Source organism: Betta splendens, chromosome 15 (genome assembly GCF_900634795.4).
Source record: "Betta splendens chromosome 15, fBetSpl5.4, whole genome shotgun sequence".
NCBI classification, from domain to species: Eukaryota; Metazoa; Chordata; class Actinopteri; order Anabantiformes; family Osphronemidae; genus Betta; species Betta splendens.
In genome coordinates this window covers 7,017,690-7,039,455 of record NC_040895.2, presented here as the reverse complement: position 1 = coordinate 7,039,455, position 21,766 = coordinate 7,017,690, and the positions used below count along the sequence as shown (strand labels likewise).

General features: G+C 42.4%; 1 protein-coding gene across 1 annotated transcript in view; it reads right to left on the bottom strand.

Annotated features, from left to right (window-relative positions):
• The window catches only part of wdr11 (WD repeat domain 11), a 38,520-nt gene extending 36,572 nt beyond the window's left edge, over positions 1-1,948 (bottom strand). Inside the window, exons 1-2 of the mRNA XM_029175898.3 lie at positions 1,743-1,948; positions 185-296 (exon numbers count right to left, since the gene is read on the bottom strand). Coding sequence (XP_029031731.1) covers positions 185-296; positions 1,743-1,828 — 198 coding nt within the window. The 5' untranslated portion in view covers positions 1,829-1,948. The remainder of the gene's footprint in view (positions 1-184; positions 297-1,742) is intronic.
• Between the last annotated feature and the right edge of the window lie 19,818 nt (positions 1,949-21,766).

Sequence of the window (21,766 nt, the reverse complement as noted above, 5' to 3'; positions counted from 1 at the left end):
CTGGGCAACAGGAAACAAATGTTGATCCTAAATGTGGGTGATTTGATATGAATGTTTATTTTTATTGTCTGCTATTCAATTTATCAAGAAGGATATCAAATAAAAGCCGAAATATTGGATTTTTGTCTTATAGTCATCTTTCAATCTTTGACAGTTAAAAAAACATTTGAATAGAAAAACTCACCTTGACCACGTTGGTTTTGTGTCTTTCGAGAACTTGGATCGTCTGGGCTGTTTTTGGATCAATGATGAGGATACTCGAGTGACATCCCTGAGCTATCAGTCCTTGCCAACCCCTACAGAGCCCAAGAGGCAGTTGGCAAAAGAGGAAATGGAAAGAAACCAATAACCAAGAAAAATGAGGCAGGTGCTGGGCAAGTTGAAGCTTTCCTATTGCAACATAAAACAGTTGGCAAGGCAATAGCGTTGAATAATGATGATTACTGTAGTTAGAATAGGATATTAACAGCCAAACACACATTTGCATTACACTTTCTCCGTATCTACTGTGAGCTGACAATACTCAAATTCCACAAAACCCATTTTGTGTGAAACTAGGTTAAAACAGCAAATTCCAAACAGAATAATGTAAGATATGACTAGAGACATGATTAGGCATGGGGAATATGGTTTCATATTTCAAAGACCTAAAACAAGTCCAAGTCTCGTAACTCTATGTATACCCACCGATAACATTTTGTATTGAACAATACGGTACACCAAGGCAACAGGACAACCATTTTTCAAGATATGTGTAATTCTAAGAACACACTAATTGTGACAACTGCAAATGTCTAGTACTATCAAGTGAGCAAAGTAAGTGAGCAAAGAGAGTTTTGTTAGAAGAGGTCATCAAGTGTAACTCTAAAAAAGTTGTCTGCAGAGATGGAAAGCTGCCAGAAAGATGACCTTAACAGCACTCTCTCACATTAATCAAGAAAGTGAGAGAGTGGTTAGATGGAAGTCACAGCATGTTTGGAGTTTTTCGAATGCTATTTAAAGGACTTTTATAAGCTGAGGAAAAATATTATGTGGTCTGATGAGACAAAATTGCCCCCTTTGGCAGAACTTTAAGCTCTACAGTATGTGTAGCAATTACCAGGCTGTGGTGATCATTTAGCTAATGCCCATGATTAAAGCAGGATGTTGCCCTCGCCACTGAAGGGGCAGAATCATGTTATTTGGGGCTTCTTGGCAGCAGGTGTAGGGAGAAAATTAAAAGATTAATCAAAAAAGGAAGAAGAGCTCTTAAAAAAATCTGCGTGTTGTGACTGGCTGTTGGTTTTGGATTCTTGCTTCAGTTGATTGTAGGTGAAAATGTGAATAGTTCTGTCTGTAAGCGATCAACAGTACAGTACAACATACTATACCTCACCCAGTAATAGCTAGAATATACAACACAATAAACATAAACAATTTTTAATACCCATTCCTCCATTATTAATGCTCTACTCTAAGTGTAGATTATTGGCCCAACCTAAACTTAAACTGGAAAGTCTCAGAGCAGTCGATTCAATATTTATCAAGCACAGCATAGTCTCATGTCACATGACCCAGGACATCCTGCGTGTTAATGGACTTCCTTTTAAAATATATAATATTTTCGACAATACACACTCTCTAACTAAAAATGAATGCTGGAAGACGATAAAACAAGACGATACACTTGTATTGGTGCGTCGCATATACTGACGGATTAAATTGCTACGGTATGAAGCTAGCGCCAGAGATGCAGTACTTACCAATCTACGGCGGTTTTATTCTGCAAATTGAGAGCGCCAGTCAACGTCCGAGCAGCGAGTTTGATGTTGACAGTGTAAGGTATCATTGCTGAAACTAAATGTTCCTGCTACATTGACATTTGTTGACCAATGTCTGCTGATGTCAACTATCTCCTATGGGTATACAATGTTGTGATTTCTAACAGGAAGTGAAATGGTGTTTCTTAATGTAGCACCGTGCGGAAACAAAATGCGCCGAGATCCAGTTCCGCAATTGACACGTCGGCGCTTTTAAATATTTTATTTTTATGTAGTCATTATTTATTTATTGTTTTATTGTAGTGAAATCATTTAGTTTACTAACCGATGGAATATATGTGATTTTGTGTATGTAAAATGTTACTGTAAACTATATTTTTAAAATTAAAAAGACTATGGAAAATTTGATTATTTTTTCAATTGTAATGTGCACAAAATTATATATATTACATTTTATAGTAATTGAAATTAAACTTGAATTATTTTAATTACTGACAAACACAATGTATTTATATTCTTTCCCTGGTTTGTAATATATTGTGCTGCACTACTTTAAAACAAATATCGTCAATCTAGAAGATGTATATTGCTTATCAGCATAAAGTAAAATATGCCAAAAACTGCTGTTGTTTTTCTGGACTGTGTTTTCTTCACCCTATGCACAGTAAATATGTTGTTAACGTTTTATCAAGTTTGTATTAATCAAGCATGTTTCATTGTGGCATCATCAATTTGTTTGGTTGCCAGAGGATACTAAAAATCTTTGTTTTTAAGAATAACATTTTCTGACAACATTTTTAGCACCTTTTATGGGAGTGCAGTGAATGGTTATTGACCATCACAACTCAAATATAAACAGCCTCATATAAATGTTGGCAGTTCAGACCCTTGCAATCATTCTGTGATTTGTTTGGCAGTAATTTATTTACTACAGGGACCCAATCTGGTTGATGTAGAGCACACTGCTAAAAATCCAGGCAAAGAATGGATCTAGATGATTTTCATGTGTACAACTTGTTTTATAGTCCAATAACACCCAGACAAATATTTTATATATTCCCTAACATATTTCCCTGTCCAGCACTTTATCTTCTTCCTCTTCCTCCCAGTCTGTCAACCGCAATCACACATTTCAGCTTACATTGAATCTAATCAAACTCTCACGACTGTCAGCGTTTTGCTATTTTTTTGCTGTATGACTTCTATTCAAGCATAACATAAGTAACTCAAGCTCTTTAACAGCAAAAATAGGGCAGATTTCAATGTGGAACACTCAAGAAAAACATTTAACACCATGAGCCTTTGTTCCTACATAAAAGCAGACTGTGACATTTTTGCAGAAGTTAGCCTTGAGTTTTGAGATTCTGCCTTCTGGGGAAGGCAAATGGAGGCAGAGTTTGCATAACAGAATAAAATAACATTCAAACAACACATTTAATAATAAAAAATGTGACTGTGAAAGGGCAGAGTGTGGCACATGGTCAGACAGTGTATGTGTTAAAGTTTATTGACCTTTAAAATGATTTCTATTAACTAGTAGATGATATGAAGGACTCTTGACCGTACTGTAGATGTACAGTATATCTTTTGCCTAACTGACTCAAGAGCTGCTGTTTCTGCAGTACTAACAATGCAGAAGACCTTCCTCATCTGTACAGACACTGACAGGATGCTGTAAAAATGTGTTACTGTACGTGATAGAACTCAGACACAAATCATCCACTCATGTTTAATTCTGTGTGCAGCTTTTGAGACAGGTTTATTTTAGGTTACTTTCAAAACCTCTATGATGATTTCCAAATGATTCTAATTTTCATATCTGTCAGATTCAGATTTGTATCATACTGTGTGAACTGGATCCAAAAAAGTTTGTCAAACAGGGAATTGAAATTCCAATCCTATATCTGCATGCATCATACTGTAACTCTCTCTGTGATATTGAATAATTTGCATACTGTACCTAATTTAAATAAGTTTTATTGAAAACTTTGCCTCATGTCACCTTCTGGGAGCTTGAGTGTTAACATCAACTTCTGGCCGTTGTATTCTGCACCACGCACAGCACAGTTATTGCAGCCCTGCTGGGCTGATCTACTGTAGGGTTATTCTACTATTGCTCAGTCTTGCCTAAAGCTCAACTTGAAGTCTGGGATGTAGATGGTTTCAATATTAAGATTCAGAAACGTGCAAATTCTGTCTCGACAGCAAACAAATATATAGATAGATATTTTTAAATGAATGTGATCTATTTAATGTTAATTTGAGCTTCATAATAATAGCACAGTATGTCAAGTTTGATCACAATTATATATTTTGAGGACAGTTGACAGATCTCATCACATATAGTACTGGTTCATTTCTAAAACAGAGCAACAATTTCATTTAAGTTTTTAACATTTTACTACTTCCTGTGAGACAAAGAAAACAATTGACCCTTTGTAAATGTGCTAATGAGATCATCAGCTGAGGAATTATACAAATCAGACTGTACAGAAATGATAATGACCCCAACCCTGAGATGATTACTCCACACAGTATTTCCCACATGTCTCTTTAGGAATACACCGGGCTGTAATCTTGTACGTTGCAACCATGACACTGGTCTAGTTGTGCATAGGAAAAGATGTCAGGTTTTTCCCTCACTTTTCACCTGTCACCTGCTGTCGCTCCTCAACTACTTCCTGGTGATTCCTGCAGAGATGTGAGAGCTGTCATCTCAGGCCTTTCTCGACATCCGTCAGTCCAGCTTGTTATTTATGAGCAGCAGGTACAGACAGTATCTACCTCTCTACTGTATCTGAGATCTAAAACGACTACTAAACACTCAACACTGAACATGTTTCTGTGGATGTTACAGTAGGTGGAAAGTAAGGTAATTTAATTAAACTGTCTTTTCTGACCACATAGGGAACATTAAGTCTAATGTCTGCCATCCTTTAAGCCTCATGCATTACTTACATTGGTTTACACAACCCTGTTTACACTGTCTCTCCCTCCTTTCATGCCAGAAAAGGCTTGCGTTAGTCAGGCTACCTTCACACTATCGGCATTACCTCTCAGCGAGAAAGGTAATAAATTAGTCCTTCGTTTTTCCTGCTTCGGAGTTAAAGTTTGTGTAGCTCCATCGGCCGAGGGACCCGGGTAACGATGTGTAATGAAGTTTCTGTAATGAAAATGGAGAGCAGGGATAATCACACTTTGGGACACGTAAAAACCCAATTAGAGCCTGAGTGCTCTGCGTGGGCTTGACTGCTGGCCGGCAGCCACGCGAAATATCCCCATTATTTCCCCTTCCCATCTGTATAACAAACTTAATATGCGCTCTTCTTTTAGTCGTGTGGAGGAGCATGCTGAAATGTTTTATTGATGACATGTGTTGCATATTTATCCACATAAGCTCAACTGACTCCCACTTTCTCTCTTAGGATGTGCTTAACCAGAGACAATAAATATTTGCTCAAGATTATATAAACATGTAAAAAGTAATGAGTGCATGGTGTCATGTTTAATATTATTTTAAGAATATTAATTTGAGATAAAACATATCAATATTGTATAATCATAATTGTGCACTTCCTCTGTTGCACTGATTTAGTTTAAAGCAAATTCTTATCTTTCTGTTTATTTTATAGCACATTTCAGTCGATGAAAACCAGGATAACATAGCTATTGTTTTCAAATTTAGCATAGATTCTGAAAATCCTATTATTACTGTAATATTCACAGTTCTTTCAGAGGTTTACACCAGTCTTCTGTTTGTTTATGAGGATGATTTGCCGATGAGGTGGTACAGTACACTTTGGCTTCGGGTCAGTTTGCATCTCCTTTTCAATTAAATCACAGACACAATTTATTGTGATGATAGATATACTGTATTGTCTCATTGAGAACTCACTGACCCTATAAAAGTTTTTCTTGATTGCTTTGACCTGGTGAAAGAAACTAGGATCCATTCGTTTCTACAGTTTTTATTGGTCACCGTCCAATGAAACAATACATTGTCTTATCAGTTCACACACTAAACAGCTGCTCCAATGTCATAATGACACATTGTGTGTCTTAAAATATGCAGCACAAGCTAATTTTGCCTTTAAACAATAAAACTTGCAACTAAGTATACTGTATGAACACGTCCAATCAGTATATACAACACAGTGGACAGCAAAATATGAACCACTGATCTCAGTGTGAATCAGTGCTTCATTGATTGTCATTGGAGTCTGTTGCTATTTGTTGTCTTTGGAGATTATGTCAAATTCACCTCTGATGCAAAGAATTGGATCCAGATGAAGAAATGCTTTGATTTATTGAATCCATGACATTCATTTTTCAAACTGTGTCAGAAAACTTCTTTATTTTTATTACAGAAATATTATAGAAAATACATGTAAACTAAAATACAGTCAAACCTATTGGAGGATAAGACACAGCCACTGTTGATACTCACTGATAGTCTCTGCTTTAGACGTCCTCCATCCGTGCTGGTAAAGAACAACACAGACCTGGCACCATTTTAAGGTCTAAAGACTGATAGCAATTTTTGTGGAGGAGTGTCAAACAGGTGCTGTGGTGAATTCATACTGGTCTTACTGGTTTCTAATAGTTAGTAACAGATGCCTTATAAAAAAGATGCCAGGTCTGTGTGAGGTCTTAATAGTGGCTGTGTCTTATCCTCCAGTAGATTTTAGTTTTGTAAAATGTAATGGATTCGAAAAGAATTGCATCAAATCATTTCTTTATCTAGATTCTAATTCTTTGCAAAAAGGCAAGTTTGACACAGCCTCTATAGAAAGAGGCCAGGCTACAATGAGTTCATTCATTTTCTACCACTTCGGGGTCGCAGGGAGCTGGAGCCTAACCCAGGTTGCTGAGGAAGAGAGGCAGGGCACACCCTGAACAGGTCACCAGTCCATTGCAGGGCCACAGAGAGACAAACAACCATTCACGCACACACTCACACCTACGGACAATGGAGAGCAGTCAATTAACCTAATCACATGCCCTTGGACTGTGGGAGAAGGCCGGAGAACCCGAAGAGAACCCATGCAGAGAACACGCAAACACAGAAGGGAACCTGGGCCACCCCGGGTATCGAACCCACATCCTAAAAGCCCACAATGAGTTCAGTGTTTTATATTTTGTTATCAATTGTTTAGTGCTGATATGTTCATACTTGTTTGCAAATTATTTTCTTTGAAGGCAAAACTAGCTTCTATTGCTTTGGCATTGCAGATCTTTTGGCACGGTTAGAGCCTTTTGCAAACAAAATGTGTCATTTTGACCATGGAGCCCCTGTTCAGGCTTTTGTGTTAACTGTTTTGAAAATGTGGAGTTTCAGCTGACGGCTGCATCAAAGAAATCAATAAAAACCGAAACTGTAGCAGGAGAAAAGAACAAAATTCACCTTGATCTTATTTCTCTCTTTATCATCATGACTGATGTATATTGTGAGACTCATTCCACCTGTTTGCACATACGCAAATACAGCACTTGAACTCAATCTTTGACATTTTAATTATCCCACTAAAATATAAAACACAAATGCAAAACGTCAAAACATTTACTGGCCAGTAACAAACATCTTTAACAGACCAAGCTTTCAAAACAACAACATTTGTGTTTTTGTGTTTAGAATATAAAGAACACAACATTGTTTACTTTTGTTTAAATACAGGGAAATAATAATGTGTCTGTCAAAGCGAACCAGCCCCCACCCCCTGCCAGACTGCACTCTTCAGTCCAGGGTGTGTGTTTTCATGTTTTTCAGAAAACAGAAAAATAATGACGTGCCAAAGCCCCCCCCATCACACACACACACACACACACACACACACACACACACACACACACACACACACACACACGCACACACACACACACCACCCCCTCAAGCATCTGCATGCTCCTGCCATCCTCTTGATCTTCACAGCCAAAACCTCTCTCTGAACACTGTGAGCATAAGGAAGGAGAAACATGACAAAGAGGCAAGAGGGTCATAAAACCCACAGTGAAATCTCTAAAACCGCAGCTGTTTGCATGGCAGCTTCAAGTTAGGGAATCCGTCTGTCGCGTCCATAAAATCTGAGGCCTCGTAACCAGATTGGACCGTCTGCCGCGCACCCGACGCGCCAGCCGCACGTTAACGGGCCGGCGCCTTTTGCGGCGCCTCCAGCGTGACGGTTACCGCGCTCGGTGTCAGAGTGACTTATGATGTCACACTCTGAGAAGAGACATCCCAACAAGACGACGCTGATTTATTGCCATCATCCAGGCAGTTGAACATCTGCCATATGAATATTAATGAAAGCCTGAATGAGCTGTAGAGTAAAGACGCTGTCATCTGAGTAATTGACAGCTTTGTTTCTATTACTTCTGTGAGGACGAAATTGATTCTAAATTGGTGGCTTGTAACAGCAAAATGAGTCATGTTTTACTCGCACTGCATCATTTCTCCACACTGAGAAAATTACACATAATGGGTGCTTTATTTATCATAAATATAGTGAAGTGGTGAAGAATGACTAGGAAAATGGAAACAACAGTGACACATGGCTTGTAATACATATTACACCTGTGTGTGTGGGGTTGTAGCTGATGATCCCAAGTAACTGTCACATGATTGCATGTGAATACTAAATATCCCAAAAAAATAAAAAAGCAAGGCGTGATGATCATTACGCATGTAGCCCATGTTGTTAGCCTTTCTCGCCTAGCATCGTTTTTGCAGAGTGTGCCGTTAGCACATTCACAGATGTTTTCCACCCTCGGTGTGGCCTGAAATGACCCACAGAGGAGGGTAATTTTCATCAGGCCAGTGCAAATGAAGGCCACGGGCTTTGACAGTTTTGGTGCAGAGCAATAAAAGTGCCTGAGCCGTACCTGAGTGCAAGCTGGGAGGTCAGAATGGGACAGTGCCTTTGTATTAACACCTTTGTGATTTTGCTTGGGGTGAAAAAAGGTGGTAATTGTCCAAACTTAATTCTTAATATTACTCATGAAGTGCAAAACGTTAGGTGGGTGGTTAAGTGAGACTGTCGCTTACAAAGTGACACAGAGCACGTGCAACTGTACAGGACATTATAAATAGTGATGTAATGTTTCCTTTCTGTTCTCATGACCTGTGGTACTGTACATCTAATACCAAACAATATGCACACACTGTAACTTTAATACGCTGTGGAGCAGTGTTGGTTGGCCTTAGTGGAGATCAGAGTGGAATGGAGCTTATTGAAGCCAAGCTTAATGCTGGCCATTAATCAATTTCTGTAGTATTATGTACAGACTAAGGCATATAAGCATTAGGGAATGAGTCAATTTAAGTCAAGTGCAGTAAAGACTGCAATTAAACAACTCAATGGTCCTTATTTGTCATCTTCATATTCCACAGACTGTGGTAAATATACCTAGAGACCCTGAGAGAACCATAAGTGGTGTCCTCGATCCCCTCACCACACTTAAAGCCTCATCAGCGCAAGCCACATATGCTGATGGGGCCTGTCAGCATGTAACTTATTGCTATTCTTGCTGTGGCCTCCCTCCTGATGTTTTATTAACACCCAATAAATGACAAGGTGATAGACAGTCAGACATGAGGCGCCATTAAAGAAAACGAGCCTGTTCCAAGATGCGTCCAAACAAAGTAAATTAAACCTTGGTCTGTGGGATCGTAAGTTTCAGTATAAAACAGTGATACTGTTGAAGGTGGGGCGGATGGGGCTGCGCGGCCTATTAAGGTAGTTATACCAAAGAACATGCAGATGGGGATGGAGTAAAGGACACCAGAGCAGTTCTGGAGTATTAATGTGATGATGAGGACCATAAATCCCCAGCAACACGTTAGGACGGTCTCACAGTCTGTTTACCTCTCATATTCATTTGTATTTTCTTCTGCATCTGTTTTTTGCACATTTGATTTTTAAGGCACCACAGCTTTTATGAGCTTGAACACACATTCCGTAATTAATATACCGTCGCTATTATGAGCTCACCTGACCTCATCACAACGTTATTTGTCTCTGTAGAGTGGAGTCAATAAAGAGCGTCATGTCGCAGAGTTTGTAGAGTTCCACTATAAGGGAGAGTGAATGAGTTCATCTGTGGTAACCATGCAGTTGTTGGTAATGGCAACAGTAAATAGTGTGTTGCTAGGGAGACTCTTAAGTCATGACCAAACATGGAGGCATAAAAAGACAAAGAGAGACCTATAAAAAAGAAAGACAGTAATAAAATGCCTTTTCTCACCTTCTCACCATCTAATAACGCTCTGGCACGTTCGCAGTATCGATCATGAAGCCTTTATAATAACAAAGGCGATCGATCCAACGCAAAACGAGATCAACAGCGAATACAAGGGAGGGACAAAGTCAAGGAGAAGCTGACGGAGAATGATGGACGCTTCAAGGTGGGTACCTGCAACGTTACTCCAGACTCTCACTTTCACACCACACTGTCTTCACACTCACACAGACGCCCTCGTACAGACCATAAACATTAAACTGCCATGTGGAGCTCCTAATTGATTGTGACCTGTGCACCTGCACACACACGTGCGCTCGTGTGATGACAGGCGCCTGCATGGCCTTCAGTTAGAAGCATTTTACTGCGTCTTGGCCCCGGGACAACTTGTGGGATAATTAGCAGAATTTCTATTTGGCGAGGCTATTTTCCAAAAACGAAGGTTCAGAACAACTCAGTAATGAGTGATCGCTGCCTTGGCACAAGTGGGATTGTTGTTGTGTCCTAGTGTGCGAGTAGAGATAAAAAAAGGAGGCTAAAAGGCAAAACTAATGCAAATAAACTGAGACCAGCAGAGCAAGTAAGATAATGTATTTGTTTGAGAATCTTTGTAAAGAAAAAGTAACTATCCTCCTTGGGCTGTTTATCTAATTCCTCTGGTTTTATCACAATTCAGAGCAAACGTCAGATGAAACAAGAAAGAGGGTTCAATGGACGCATGACAGGAGAAGGACATGGAGAACCGTGAACTGAAAACTTGTGGTATCAAATGTGATATTATATAGAATAGTGTGTTTTTTTAATAAACAAACTAATCCAAAGTTCAAAAGGAAGGCATTTCTGTGAACAGTTGCAGAGGTTTATGTGGGACAATGTGATGCACACTTGACTGGAAATTGATTTAACTGTCCATTATGAAACATAAGAAGTGACTTTGAACTCCCTGATGTGTGAAGGTCGAAGCAGCTGAGGAGAGAGAGAACCCGAATGGAGCATCTTGTTTAACACTGGGGTGAAGCCGAGGGCCGTCACATGCTCGCGTTTGGCCGTGACCACATGCTCCGACCGGCGCTAACCGCGGCAGAGCAGCAGGTCCGGTAAGAGAGGACGGGCCTGGGAGCGGACGGATAATCAATCATGCACACGTCTGAGATGAGAACAGGTTCCACTGCAGCGATCCAGAGGCGGCGTCAGTGCGGTGGCAGAGAAAGGAGGTTAATGAGATAAAGTGCAGCAGGGTGGAAAAGAAAGACGGAGCGAAGTTCCCTCACTCTGAAGGAGCGGCAGCAGGGGCTGATGGGTAAAACCATCCCATTAAGCCGCTGCAGTCAACAAGGGTTCTGGGTAAAAATGAGCACGACTGGGGCTCAGTTTGCAAAAGTAATGGACGATCAATTTAACGCACACTGAGAAGACCTTATTAGACAACAAAGGAGGAGAGTTCAGGCTGTCAGGAAGATGCACATTTGCACTGACTCCTCCTCCTCCTCCTCCTTCGCCCGCCGCTCCCGTCGTTTTCCAACCAAACTGTTTTCATGCCAAGCTCTTTTCTTTTCTGGAGGCTGTTGAATAAAACATGGCGCTCGACTCGGCCGCGCCGCCGCTGATGTGCTCGCCACAGTTTACTGTAAATTGGCCCTCATGCACGTTACAATTAGCTGGTGAGGTCACCGCTGTTCAGGCTGTGGGGAAAATGTTAGCGACATGAATGATGACTCGTTCAGACTTCCAGTAAATCCGAACACGGATTCATGATCGTGCTGTTTGTTTATCAGAAGTCAAGTTACTGTAAGCTTCCACAACAGGGTGATCACAAGCGCTGCGTTGCTGTTAGCCTCCATTACTGATCTCAGAATAAGTCCAAGTGGAGCTTCATGTGAATAATTTATTGCACATCTGCTGTAATTTTGAAAAGTTTGCAATTTTTCTCAGATAACAAGTAAAGTGAATATTTAAATCGACAAATGAAGCTGCAAACATCAGCATACAGCTCATGAGCCTCATCTCGGCGGACTGCTTATTTAGAGATATTGGGGGACTCGTTAAAAAGCAGGCTGGACGCCTTTCACAGCGGTACCGTGGGTTTCCACAGTGGTTTACGGCAGATGAGGGGAGACGCGCTGACCTTTCAGCAGCTCAGTGGGCGCGAGAGGAGTCAGACAAGATGTCAAAACCCTCTCACTGCAGCAGGTCAGATCTTCACTCCTGCTGTAAATCATCTCAATGTGTGCGCAACGGATCGCTAAAGAATGGAGCGCAGACCTTCACAGCCCCCACATGACCAGTCTGGACGATAACCTCTGCGGTCTGTTGTCTGTGGCTGCTTTGCTCCAGCAGCGGTTGGTCGTATGTCTGTGAAGCACCCCAAGCTCTGCTCGGGATGAATCACGATCACTAATGTGACCCCCGGACCCCGTTTCTTTGCAAGTGGCACCGCTGAAATGCAAGTTAGAAAGTGTATTTCATTCCCATCGGTGTCAAAAATAGTCTCGTCTGTCAGACATCATTACTCGCAGCACCGTACAGTACAGGATGCGTTGGCCCGTCGTCCCCAAGCCTTCATTAGACAAACAGCTCACACTTAACATTTCCTGGAAGAGCATTTTGCGCCACCACTTACATGCACTGACGTTAATTAATAATTTCTGAGGGGCCGGTGTCACTGCCAGACTCCTGCATTCGTGATACAGCTGCTCTCCCTCAGCAAAAAAACAAATGTTTATTCCATTATCCAGATGCCACAGATGATGTTGTAATACTGAGATCCTCTGTCTGGCTCTGCCATAACGTGTGTATGCTCTCATGGTCGCTAATGGCCACTCTTAATGCCTTTCCTGTTAATAGTGACGTTTTTCTTTCTGGAACTGGGATACTGTGCGCCTGCCTTTTTTTTTAACTAGCAGCAATTTAGCTGCTGCCGCAAGTAGAGCAGAACAGAGGAAATTAACAGAAGGATATTTTGTTTAGCACTTGCAGGCCTGAACGTCATTCGTCTCAGTGTGTATTAAAGATAAGGTGATGATACAGTAAAGGGCAGTAACCTGCCAGGAGGTGACAGTCTGTGGTTATTATTTCAAGGTTGCAGTCACTTACTGTAATAAATGAATTATCCAAACAGTCCTATGATGTGGCAGATTATCATGAATGCAAAATCAGTTTTGCAGGAATGTTTGCAACAAGGCTGCTCCATCAGGCAGAGGAGGAGTCGTACATGTCTGTGAATGCGTTCCGATAATATTCATGGCAAGTATAAGATGGAATCCCTGGATAGTGCAATATAGCTGTGGCACTAGCTGCAACTAAATGATTAGTGACTGCGCCTTCTGCCCAGAAACCCTCACAAGACGAGAGCTCGAGGGAAGAAGCCACAGCGGTTTATTCAACGTATCGGCAGTCAGGTAATCCACGCGGCGGTGGAATAAGAAGATTATCCACACACCGCGATGAGCGTGAACTCGCAGGGAAAAAGTCACAGAGGATTCCAGCCCTCGCCGACAACGTGGACAGGTTTAGATTTAACACCTGCGGGACGAAACGGGAGAAGCCCACGAGAGCTGTGCTTCACAGATTCCCCCGGCAAATTTCTCTTCACCTCTCGCGCGTTTAAGCGCGCATTAACTTGACAGGGGGAAACTTTCATTTGACATCTGAGTTGGCTCTTCAGTTCTCCAACACCTCGCCTTAACAGACAGCGGAGCAGCAACAGAGCGTTCCACACAGGCTGCTGGAGAAAAGCATGTTGTTCATACTGATTAGAAGAGGAGGCGTCGTAATAAGATACATTAAAGATTCATGGGGAGGAAATCGTGTGTAAATCACTGTTATGATTCATGCATATTTAATGACGCCTCATAAGCAGTAAAAGTCCTTGGCCTGAGTTTCAGACCAATATGCCTGTGCTTTATATGATAATAATAGGAGCTCTCAGCTGCTGCCACCCATCGACCGGCCTGAGGGCTTTATCTGAACGCGTCCCTTACAGAAACCCTCAGATGCACCAGAGGTAGGGACTGAATGAAAATGACTGAGTAAACAAGCCTCTGTCTTCCTGCGAGCATCCTCCCTTTGTGAGCAAAGTGCGCGCTAATGCTAACAAAGCCCCCTCTCTATTTGGATTTGAACTGAGGCCAGCAAATGAAAAGAGAGTCACCGAGAGCAGCTCTAACGTCCCGTGGCGTATTATTCCGCCGTAACCTCCTTTGGAGGTTGGGCTCGGTGGAAGTGGGTTTTGCGGGTCTGCGTCTCGTTAATACGGATGTGCTGCAGACCACGCTGAGGCAGAAACAACAAAAACAAGAATTCATGGAATTTGTCTGCAGTCGCTGAAGCCGCTGTAACCTGTGCAGCTTGTTAGAAACACTAGATGCCCGTTGACCTCGGTGAGTAGGAGGACGGCTAGTTTTGACTGTTTTTTACCAAACAGTATAATTATATGTGCAGCTGAAGCAGATGTGTGTTTTACTCCAGGGATGCAGAAACGCAGCAGTTCTAACCTTTCGAGGAAAGTCTAGTCAACAGGCTGCAGCTCTGCTCCAGCAACGCGCGCTTCGCTTCATGGCCTTTTCAGCCGCCGCTAGATGATAGTTTGACGATGACACTCTTGTTGTAACAGTACAGGAGTCAGGTCTTATTGGCGTTTACATAGCTGGCTCAAATCAATGATACACACTTCAGATGCTGAATCAATATCACACAGAGCCACATTGAATTCATTTAAATCGCTGAAGCACCTTGTAACAACAAGATAATCTCAGTAAATCTGACCAGCTGGTTTAGACAAAAGCTTTTCTTTGTATTTCACCTAATTGCTACAGAGAGATAAATCTAGTGTGAATTACTTTGGTGCGTCTTTGATCTTCTCCTTAATTTGTGTGGTCTTTCATTGCTTTCATACTCAATGTTGCATGCATTATCTCAGAATGGAGGAAACAGCCGTATCAGCATCCTGAGAGTCCCTGGACGGCCCAAATGCCCCGTTTAAGCCAAGGTGCTGTCATGGATGATGTGTCTTATCCAGAGCAGCTGTAGGCTTCCTCCTCAGCCACAGCGCCAGTGCCCATCAGCGCTGAACATCAGTCACTGTATGCCCCAGATTCACACATCATCTCCACTTCAGAGGGCTGGCCAACTGCTTGTATGTACCAGTGTGTGTGTGTGTGTGTGTGTGTGTGTGTGTGTGTAGCTCTGTGTGCATAACATTACCGGCAATTAGAGGTTTCATGTGTACTGTATAATTCGTGCCTGGACAAAATCCTGATGATTCCGACCAAATGCATCTCTGCCATCTGAATGATACAGAGATGTCGCCCTGATGTCTGTTTTCCACACAGAGTGCCATTTAATAACTAGTACAGCTGCTCCCTGTATCACCAGGTCACACAAACAGAGCGGGGAAACACGTCTCATGAAAAAGCCACTAGCAGGTTTGCGTAGCTAAGATCTAAAAGCAGGACGTCAGCGGAGCATGAATCAGCTCTTGAGCTCCATTCAAGCTTTTGGAACACAGCATTAGTTATTGAAGCTGCACTGCACTGTCCTTGTATCCACCTTAAAGTCTTTATTGGTGGTCTCTATTGTCTGTTGTTAACCCTGTTCACACCCACCTTCCTTGTTCTTCCTTTATTTTTCAAGACAATAAAACTGACGATGGCTGCGTCGTACCAGCAAACAACAGACTGCTATTTTACAATATTAACGTCCCTTAATGTTTTTCCTGCATCCGCTGTGACTTGCCGGACGAGTCGCTCCTCAGCCTATTTTTGGAAGGCTGCTTTTGGTAACGTTCACCATTGTTTCAGGGACAGATTAGCTGCAGACTGGCCGCTGATGGTGATCATTTTTAAATCAAGAACATGTAAAAGAGTCCAGTTATTTTGAGACGCAACAGATGGTGGCAATTATATATTTCACTGCGTATGCAGCAGCAGTGAAGCGGCTAAAGAGACAGGAAAAGACAGATTAAAGCCCACTGAAGGAAAAGCAAGACTCCCGTACTGTACCTTTGCTGGCCGACGTGCACCAGCGCTAGCCCGGGGTGACTGGGTGTCAACGAGCTGTAAGTGGCCCATGCTTCCACCACACGAGCTGCAACTTATCTCATGATACAAGCAGATTGGCGGCAACTCAGCCAGACAACGAGCCGAGGAGCCGCTGATGACTTGTACTTTATGAATTATAGATAGTGTTTTCAGAGCAAAACTGGAACTCGTAACAAAACAGTCATTCTCTCCAGCTCCTCGTCCGTTTCCTGCGATCGGCACCCGGGCAGGTGGATGAAAGGCGCCACTCACGCACGACTGCTCGCTCACGACAAAGGCTGCGCGTACGTAAACAGAGCTCCCCCGGCGCGAGCGCGTCTGTGGCGAGATTGGCAGTTAATGCGGCATCCAATCTTCCCGGAGTCACTCGGCGGCAGCAGATTAGGCTCCACGGCTTTTGTCGCCCCTTTTATTGTCACGTGTATATTTCATTTTGCCCTGGGCCGCGCGCAGACGAGCGCGTGGAAACCTCCGCTGGGCCGGAAACGCTCCCTGAATTTGTACAGACGCTAGCAAATACAGAGGAAGCGCGGGGATTCTGCGAAAGGTTAAGTTTGACTGCTGTTTAATGCCAGTCCAGAACGGCTACAGTTTTACAACCTTAACTTGTGGCACATGAATTCCATCGTGAACAGACGTCGGGAGGGTCGTCTGTGTTCCTGCTTCCAAATAGCAGATACGGACTGCAGGAGGTGCCTCAGCTGGTGCGCTGAATGCAAAACAAGTCTGCATTGGCTCTTTTGGATTTATATCCCACTTTAGCATTGCAGGTCAGGTCTACCAGCACTTTATTAACATGAAAAATGTAGGCTTCTCCCCTTCCCCGCTCACTTGAGCTCCGTCCCCCCTCAGATGCACACAGATGCGTGAAGACTCACAAACACGCTGGGCCGCGAGCTTGTTTCGTGGATTCCAAAGCACCTGACACATCATATCGCTGTGAAAATCTGTCTAGCGTTGAGTTGATTGTGCGCAAACACAAACACAAAGACAAACACCAAAACAAAGTCATCAGTCATGGTGTTTGAGTGCGGGAGGGCCGCGGGAGCTGGGATGAATTTCTCCTCGTCTCGGTGACAGGTCTGCAGATAGGAGATAAGTTAATGTTCGCAGAAGCTATGGGAGACTTCAACACACGCTCATCGAGTCTGATCTGAGATATTGCCATGAAAATGACTTGATATCCGTCAGTCAGTATGCATTAGGTGACTCTGTCTATAATCTGTTTGGCAGCTGCTGCACAAATGATCTGCTATCACCCCCCCCCCAATCCAATCATAATATTTAATTTTACACTGTCAGCTGAGTTGATATTGGGATGCAGAAGATTAATGGTTACAGTACGTGAGCTCACAAACTATGCAAGGATCAATATAATTTCAGTTTAATCATCACCGTTATTAAAATAGGCACTTTGTGCTATGATCAGACAAAAATGTAAATGTAAGTGGATAAATAAATAAAACACACGACATAAAACAAACAACCAACAAAAGAGCAAATGCGCTTTAATGCAAGAATGATTAATTTCTGTTTAGGTCTAGCTTAGTTTCTCATACAGTATTCGTATCTACAGAACCTGAGAGCAGCTGTGCAGCATTTCATTTTGATGAACTACTGGTACTGTACGTGCATAAGAACAAGCACCGACCCGCCTGCATCCCAGCCTACAAAAGGCTCAGCAGGGTTTCTGTTCAGTCATTCTTCAGGTCCGGCTCTCCTTGAAAAAGCCCACAACTAGGTCAGTAAATGCACAGTAGAGCTCACCCGTGGCTGCTGCTCCTGGTGCCGAGCACGACGCTGTTGTAAACCTCCAGCACTTCATCTGTGATTTCTCTTAGTGGCCTTGGCGAGATAGGAAACGCTGTCCATGGTGCTGATCGCGTTGGCTCATTGCAGTTTTACTGTTCTATTGATCAGCCCCCTTCTTGAATGCCTGCTCGTTATGTGCTGTTATGAGGATGTTTTGCGTGACTGAGTGTTATTAGAGTTGTCTTCAGAACCCTCCTCTAAAGATATTTACTCTGAGAAAAGTCCTACGTGACAACGCACAATTTGTGAAACGTTGTTAAAGCAGTTCGAGATTGCAACTTTTTCCGCTGGAAAGTTTTGTGCAGGGTTAGACAAGATGAGGATTAAAGCTCAGCTGTGCTGACAGCATAGACCGGGTTTGTTGTCTGCGTCACTTAGCTCCACTCATGAAGGCTTACCCAAAGAAAAGAGGATATTGAAGTGTCTAAGCCAAAGCCTGCTTATTAAACACAAATCTGCTGCTGCTGAGGTCTATGAACTTCAGGAACACTGTTAGTATTGACATTGTAAGCATTTGACCATAACAGATAACAGCTGTATCTGTAATGTGATCCCTGTAATGACGTTAGACATTATAACACACTCCCCCACTCAGACATTATTACATGAAATAGCTTATTTTTTTACTTTTGCTGTTGCTGGTCTGACACACACGTAAAGGTCAGGGTTTCTCTGGAGGAAATGTGGTGTGGGAGTTCAGTCAAGCATTGAATGTGAAAATACTGTAATACAGCAGTAGTGTCTCCTTCCACAGTCGTTTAGGTGTTAAACACTTGTGTTAAGAGGTTATACTGTTGGTGTGAATGTACATGTCTGAGAAATCAGACATGAGAGAGTCAGAGCTGAACGTGCACCAGAGGAGAGAAAGTAAAACTTCTCCAACTCATAATTAATTGACAACACTCCCCTGTGACGACCCTCCATTTTCCAATTTAACTACGTCTGTCCTTAGTTAACTTCTGAGTGCGCCTTGTTTCTGAAGGATGTGGATCAATTTCTCTCTGCGAGTGAGCCAGAGAGTGGTTCCCAGCGCTTAAGAAAGGCAGTCCAAGCCTGACAATAATTCCCCAGACACTTTGCTGAGCGTTATGCTGAACGTGCACTTTGACAGAAATGTGGTTTGTGTATTAATGAGGCAGACATGACAGAAATCACCTGTGATGTACTGCGGCGCAGCCCCCTGAGGACTTCACAGGAGCATGAACGCTACAGCTGTTTGCTCGTTGCTATTGATCTATTATGAATGTCATCTTCCACTTTGACTGTGACTTTGACTTTTTATACTGTACAGTCTATATATATATATATATATATTGTCTGATTGACATCGGGAACCGCAGGCCTGTGACCCTAATGAGGACTAAGCAAAGTTGAGTGAGTGAGTGAATGGAATGTCTAACAGGCAACTCTCACACATCTTGAGGTGATCTATTAATGATGACTCTAATCTGATTATATCTTTGTTTTCTCACTTGCTTCAGATTCCAAAATCTATTCATTATTCAGCTGCGCTGAAGAAGCAGCAGCGTCGAATTAGAAGCACAGACGGGAAAAAGACTAAATTATTGAAATATTACGATGTAATGAAAACGTTTTAATGGTGACATTATCGTATGCTGCGGCAGGAAACTTAAATGTAAAAAGACTCAAAATTTATTTGAAGTGTGATAATAATTGTGTTTATTATGATGTAACTGAAACGTGAGCTGTAATGAAAAGAAAAACATGTCTGTATAGATTCACCGCTAACAAACTCCTGCTCCTTTGCGACAGCTTTGGGAAACAAATTCAAAAGCTTCTATGCAACATTTAAAAGATCAGCTCACTTATCGTAGGGAGCAACTCTCCGCCGCCGAAGATCAGTAAAATACGGCGGCTGCACCACCCGTTCAATTACTAATTTACTCCTCCATATGCAAGAGACGTCAACAATGTCAGAGCACACGTGACGGACGCCAGTGTTTTATCCTCAGCGTTGACAGTCACATCTGTGTTTTCTCATCTGTGACACTGCACTGTTTGAATTCCAGCAGCATAAATCTGGACAGTGGTGTTTGGTGATTGCGTCGGCTCAAAGGGGTTCAAGCTCAAAATATAAAATCCCGATTTCACAGTTGTGCGAGTAAATAAAAGGTCAGGCTCAGGATCGAGTCAGGGCATTTCTCTGTGTGCTTTCAGATATTGATGGGACGGTTGAGTATTGTAGCTGTTTTGACCGCCGATACACAATAGGTGGCTGGAAAATGCACTGTGACTGCTAATAGATTCTGATGGTTGTTAAATGATGACAAGTAATTATTAATAAAATCCACATCAAACGTGTTTTGTGTGTTTCTGATCAAATCTGACAGGATGCTCACCACTGATGAGGATCCTGTCAGCATCACCGAAATCTTTAATTATTATGTTAACAATCTGTATTTCGTGAGACGCTATAACCACAGGTTTATGAAATCTCAATTTAAATTCTCCTATATTATGATTTATTCCTGCCTTGAAATCTGATGGGAAATGCAGTGTTAAGGGATATTAGACGCCGACTGCCTGTTAATGCGCGCTGTGGATCCAGATTGGTCTGACTGCAATAATGACACCGCTCATCAGGAGGCAAGAAGCTTCCCCCTGACAGGAAAAACAATATAAATGCTTTGAGGCATGACACACTCGCCTGACTGAGCAATCTAATCATTTCCATATTGAAAGGAAATCATTGTCTGTTTCCAAGGCAAACAAAAACTGTGTTTTGTTTCTGCATCAAACCTATCAAAATACTGTAAAAGCTGCTCTGGGGGAGTTTATGAGGCGAAACAATCTACAGTGTGTCACTGCTGCCCTGTGGATGCGGTGAAGCTTCTCTCTTCTTTCGCAGGTGCAGAGCGTTTCTGTTGAAACTCCGTAAGTGACACGGTAAATCACCTCGCCTGATGGGTCATATGTTTGGAGCCAAACAGTCTCGGGAGGAAGTGAGGAAGGCCGGTACGCGCCCTTCAGCCGTTACTGCTCCCGCAGGACTGCAGGCCGGGCCTGGCCGGGGTCGTTAGCAGGCGTCAGGCATCACTCTCAAGTTTTCTGCCAGCCGAGTTTGGGTTTAAAACATTTCCCTCCGCTCTCCGGCGTCGGCTGCCTGGAGGCCGCGTGCTCTTTACAAATGTCAGAGCACTTTAATAGGCCTCGAAGAAGACACATCATCACAATGGCTTATCGGTGCGCCGAAGAGGGCAGATGTCTGCGAGCAGCAGCCCCATTGATCCGCGGCGTCTTTGTCCTAATCACGGGGAATCATTTCCATCGGTAACAAGGCGGCAGAGGTTAAAATCCTGCATGATTCATACACAAGCTGAGCAGCGCTGCAGTGCTGTTTTTATTGGAAACTATTACAGTAGTTGCAGCTTTCAGTTTGAGAACAAGCAACATATTCTCATACTAGACGTTAGTTTTATTCTGTGCCACGCAGGTTTGAAAGGTCTGACAACAGAAGGAGCACCGAGTTCCTTACCCACTGTTTAGTTTCTGATGTCTGGTTTCATTTTGCCACCTGATATTTATAGACGGCTTTCCAAACGGCCCGTGGCATTTATGAATGCAGGCCTGTCAGCGTTGGGTGCAGCCGGGCAGTGGTGCTACTGTTGAATATTATCACCACTACTGCTTTTTAGAGCATAATCTCAAAAATTAATCATCAATAACTAAAATAAATCATTTAAAGCTGCTATTTTGTCATCATATCTGCTAAACTTTAAGCAGCTGATCTCTTCTATTAAAATATATATGAGACAAGTAATGATAAAGTACAATACTGTAATAGTGACAGCAGCTGTTTGCTCCATCATACGTAAGAATGATTACAATAGAAAGTAAGAATGATTAGTTTGAAACCATGGATTATAATAAGATGATAATAAACAGATCACCAGGCAGCCG